This window comes from Scomber japonicus, chromosome 7 (genome assembly GCF_027409825.1).
Source record: "Scomber japonicus isolate fScoJap1 chromosome 7, fScoJap1.pri, whole genome shotgun sequence".
In the NCBI taxonomy this organism is placed as follows: domain Eukaryota; kingdom Metazoa; phylum Chordata; class Actinopteri; order Scombriformes; family Scombridae; genus Scomber; species Scomber japonicus.
The window spans coordinates 2,829,731-2,834,758 of NC_070584.1; the positions used below are offsets into that span (position 1 = coordinate 2,829,731).

A 5,028-nucleotide genomic window follows, 5' to 3' on the forward strand; every position below is an offset into this window, starting at 1 on the left:
TAAAACCATTCCAGCTGACTACCTCATGGCAAAGTGTGCAAAGCTGTCAAAGTAAATGGTGACAACTTTGAGGAATCTAAACATAAAAAAAGGTGTTTAGGTTGGTTTGACAACTTTTTGTTTACTAGCTTATTTTATAGTTTTGGTGTCTTCAGTATTGTTACTCAATGTAGAAAATATTAAAAAATACAGAAGACCCTTGAAGTAGACACTTTAAATTAGTTCTTTTTAAAAATATATATTTGGTCGCTTTCTTCTTCATAACCCTTCATGAATTGTAGTGTGCAGTGTTACTCTTATGAAGCATTTTAGACCTCAGACATAGCATGCTACAGCTAGACCAAAAGCAAAAACAAGACAGTCTGAATGTTGGAGCTAAACAAACTTTTATTAAGTGACAGATTAGTCCTTCTTAGCGGCTGCCTTCCTCATGGCGGCCAGCACGTTGCTCAGCTCCTCTCTCTTTCTCTTGGCGCGGATGTGAGTGCCAATCTGGGAAGAAACACAGCAACATGAAACTCACTCACTTCAGCAGTGGTTAGACTTTCAACATTCTCCAAAGACCTGCTACTGTCTGAGACAGCTGTGTCATGAATGCTCTGAAGAGGCCAGATGAACAAAACTCTACAGGTTCAAGACTAGCTCTGTGCACACATCCAAAAAGTCTATTTTTCCAGCAGAGAAATCAAAACATGCTACAGTTGGTAAGCTTTTACTGGCATGCACCTTTAATTGCTTTTAGAAAAATAAAAAGTATAAACTCACCCTCTTCTTGATAAACTTGAGGGCTCTCTTGTCCTTGGACACTTTCAGCAGCTCCATGGCTCGCCTCTCATACGGAGCAAAGCCACAAACTTCACGGATCATATCCCTAACAAACTTGCTGTGTTTGGTCAGACGCTGCAGAGGAAAGACAACACACATTAGACAAAAGATTTTCAACACGATCCACTTCACCTGAAAGGTTTGATCAGTTGAAACGCTTATTGCAGATAGATAACATCTTTGATATAGGTTAAAAACGAAAAAATTTAATCACATTTTTATTCAAATTACTTCATTTCATTTAACTTTATTGTCCATAATGTAGAATTGTCTTTGGTTTGACCACAATGATTTACAAAATGGTAAAAAACAGCAACCTTGTAGAGTTTGGACTCTTTCGCGTGAAATAATAATTCTAATCATTAATAGATTATTTTTGATAAATTGGATTTAAAAAAAAGTCCACTCCATTCAAAAACAGAACATTTCAAGTTGACAGTGCACACAATGACACTAATATTGCTGCTTGAATGTCCCTGAGCTGTTAAAGTAACTTAACTTAATAACTTCCCTTTTTTAAAAAGGGACCTGAGCTGTCAGAACTATAAATAAATGATCAATAACAAAGAAACTGATTTTACTGCAGACTGATTCACAGTGATTTCACACACAACTCTGAAAAAAAACAATGCGTCTGTGAAACTATTTTACATGGTATGAATTGGTGGCTTATTTGGTAATTACCAGTTTTACTTTTTGCATCAGTAAGCTACCATACTAAACTCTGTGCACTAGATTCCCCTGCTGCCATATTCTACAGCTGACTGAGATCTTGTCAGCAGGTAGCAGCCAATAGTTCACACTAGCAAGAGGGCACCCACTGTTAACTGATCCATATGGTGACATTTCAATGACGTGATGTCCAAAAGCGACTTATGTGTGTGTGTGTCTCTCATCCCCAGCAAGATGCTGCACACACTTTCTATTTTTATGTTGTGTAAAGTAAACAATTTAGAACATTTCAGAAATATTTAATACAAGAAGCTGCAAGGCTGTGGCAGCAGAGGGCAGACTGAGAACACCTGGTTGCTCTAAACCACTTTTACAATAGTCAATGCAGCAGATACTCACCCCACGCCGGCGGCTGTGTTTGGGAGCTGTTACATTTTTGGTGACTTGATGGCCTTTGTTAAGGCCAACGGCCATGGGGTAGCGAATAGCCATGTCTGTAGAAGACACACATACACACAAACATTGGTTCGAGAGAAAATACAACAGTTTTCATTGACTACCATTAGTGCCGAAGCAAGATACTGATGAATCTGACCTTTTTGTGGCAGACACTGTGTAAACGATCATTAGTACTTCAACAAACACTTTTTACAAGTAACACTTTAACTTTGTATTTCTATTGATTCTGTATCAACAGAATTAATCAAATCTGTTATCAGTAAGCCATCAAATAAATTAGTATTAAGTATTTAAAAGCTTGTTATGTTATATTATCCATTGTGTCACAAACACAAGTGGAATAGAAAGTACAATATTGCCCTCTAAAATGTAGTGGAGTATAAAGAAGCATCAAATAGAAATACTCAAGTTTAAATACCTCAAAATTGAACTCAAATGCAATGCTCGAGAAAACGTACAACACTGGAACACAGAAACCCCCATCCCTCCCCCTCAACACGTTTATAACTTTTGTAATCCCAAACTAAGCTTAAACGTCATTTTGCACAATGTAGCTGTAACATGACAGTAAAATAACAAGAAAACACATTTGAGCGTTAATGAATTTTAAATTAAATGCGAGTTAAATTAAATTCGTCTGGCAGCACTAACTAAAACACAGTGTAGCAGGTTAGTTAGCACTAATGATAAGCCCTGGCTGGCTCATATGTAGAAGTAACGCACATTGACTTCTGAACAGGTTAGACAAGTATTTGGATCTTTAACACGTATCAAGCCCCTCACTCAGCGTGTTCTTGTCCCTGCTCCATTATGTATATTCAGTTATTAAATGTGGCATGTGCAGCACCAGTGTGTTGAATAAGCAGATATTGTCTAGTCAGACACGGCTGTACATTTTTAACAGATTCATTGTTCGTGGTGTCACAATACTCAACGGAGCTTTTAAGTAAGATCAATAGATTATGGTATTTTCGATTTATTCGATAGAAAACAACGGATGGTGAAGATTTTACATGGGTTTTAGCTGAAACAAATCGACACTAAAATCCTACCTGCTGTCTGTAATGGCGGTCAAGCCGGAAGGACGGTTTGCTGAGGGAGGCGGGATAATGACAGGGTTGACCCGGAACACACTGCTGCGATATCTGAGCGCCAGTGCCCCTAGAGGACTGGAAGAAATACTGTTCTTCTAACACTTTGAAATCTTAAAGTCTATTTCAAGACTTCTCAAGCCACGATGTAGCCTATTGCTGGCCTAGGTCTGCCAGGTGCCTTTCAAAGTAAAGATTTTAGAATTAATCATAATTTAGTTTTATAAAATTAACCTGGGTGCCATCACTCACATAATGACCTTTGACCTGAGAACACAATAATATATAGATGTAAGGGTTTCAGTAGACAGATGCTTTTCATTTCTAATTTCTAGTCATTTTTTCACAATTGAGTCAAAGATCTTCTAAATCAACCATCACTACAGTACTATGATAGATAGATAGATAGATAGATAGATAGATAGATAGATAGATAGATAGATGGAGTGTGGGAAATAATATTGAATGTTTAAAAAATCGGACAGGCACAGCCTGAAAAAATAATGTGGAGCTGCCACCCTGTGGGCCCACTACTTGCAGGGATGAAATGGCAAAGAAGGTGGCAGTGTGGGAAGAGTTCGGTGAGACCATGGACAAGGACTATTAGATGGCCTCAAAAAAGTTCTGGCAAACCATCAGGCGACTAAGGAGGGGGAAGCATGGCTTAGCCCAGGCTGTTTGTGGTAGGGGTGGAGAACTGCTGACCTTGACTGGGGATACTGTTGGGCGGTGGAAGGAACACTTTGAGGAACTTCTAAACCCGGCAAACATGTCCTCTGTGGAGGAGGCAGAGCTGATCCGGGGGGATCTTCACCCATGTCACTGGCAGAGGTCACTGAGGTAGTTAAACAGCTCCTCAGTGGCAAGGCGCTGGACGTTGTTGTACTGCTTTTTCTTAGTATCTCACACACACACACACACACACACACACACACGCTCGCACACACACACACACACACGCAAACGCTCATACACACACCTTTGGCGAACGGGAGGATGTCTCTCTGTATCAGCTGCATGTTCGGCCAGTGAGGGTATTTGAGACTCTGCTTCTTATCCAAAATGTTACTGCTGCCTTGCTTCCTTATTTCCAAATACAGGCCGGGACAATGGTCAAACACAACGTGTTTCACTAAAGTACACAAACCATTCTGTGAAACACTCCTTTACAAACTCCCTAATTTAATGTCCAGTTTTCTTCCTTCAGTAGTTTCACCTGTCGCCCCTCCCTGTATCCATTCTCTGCACTCTAATATCCGTTGGATGTTTACCTATTCTGTATAGTGTTTGGTTGAGTCATGTGTGTCTTATCCAGACACAAGCTATAACTCGTTCTTGTTTTTATTGCTTCAACCTGTCATATCCTATAGAGGTGTCTTCCTGTGTCACTGATATCCCATATTCTTGCCAGATTTTATGCATGGCTTTTGGTAATAGATTTAACCTCAACCTTACTTAAAGAAGGTTGAGGTTACTAACTTTGACTTTATTTATTGTTTGGCTAAAATCCTTTCACTTCACTTCCGCATTGCCTTCAACACCGTGCAGGAACCCAGAGGAAAGAAACATCCACACTTCAGTTGTGCTATCTGTATAACTGGTGAAATATTTCAAGTAATAGATTCTGTCTGCAAGAATTTCCAGATTTAATATTTGTTAGTTCTGAAATAATGTCTTAGACATATTGTTACACTGTGTTGACTATTATCTTCCACCTACTGTAAGGCTTAACTTATCTGTTGTCTTCTTTTTAATAACTACAGCTATCTTACACTTTGGGATAAAAAATGTTGCTCCTGTGTGTCCAGTTTCTGTTTCTTTAGAACCATATGTAAATATAAGTTATTTGGAAACTATTGATTGATATAATTTTGTACAATTGTCCATACTGGTACCTGTTTAGGATTGTCTTTGGTTTTTGCCAGTAAATTTATATTTATTGCTGAAGTGATGAATTTCCAGGGGAGGTATGACTGACACT

General features: G+C 38.9%; 1 protein-coding gene across 1 annotated transcript; it reads right to left on the reverse strand.

The window, feature by feature from the left end:
• Positions 1 to 367: 367 nt before the first annotated feature.
• On the reverse strand, positions 368 to 3,062 carry rpl36 (ribosomal protein L36). Its single transcript, XM_053321779.1, has 4 exons — positions 3,009 to 3,062; positions 1,897 to 1,991; positions 766 to 900; positions 368 to 492 (listed from the first exon to the last, which is right to left on the reverse strand). The coding sequence occupies exons 2-4, from the start codon at positions 1,987 to 1,989 to the stop codon at positions 403 to 405; spliced, it is 318 nt and encodes a 105-aa protein (XP_053177754.1). The 5' UTR covers positions 1,990 to 1,991; positions 3,009 to 3,062; the 3' UTR covers positions 368 to 402.
• Positions 3,063 to 5,028: the final 1,966 nt, after the last annotated feature.

Bases quoted from the DNA above. Each gene is read 5' to 3' on its own strand.
- rpl36 (XM_053321779.1), bottom strand. From the start codon at position 1,989: ATGGCTATTCGCTACCCCATGGCCGTTGGCCTTAACAAAGGCCATCAA. The intron at 901-1,896 runs GTGAGTATCTGC...TTTCCTCTGCAG, and splicing joins AACACAGCCGCCGGCGTGGG to CGTCTGACCAAACACAGCAA. The intron at 493-765 runs GTGAGTTTATAC...GTTTCTTCCCAG, and splicing joins TCAAGTTTATCAAGAAGAGG to ATTGGCACTCACATCCGCGC.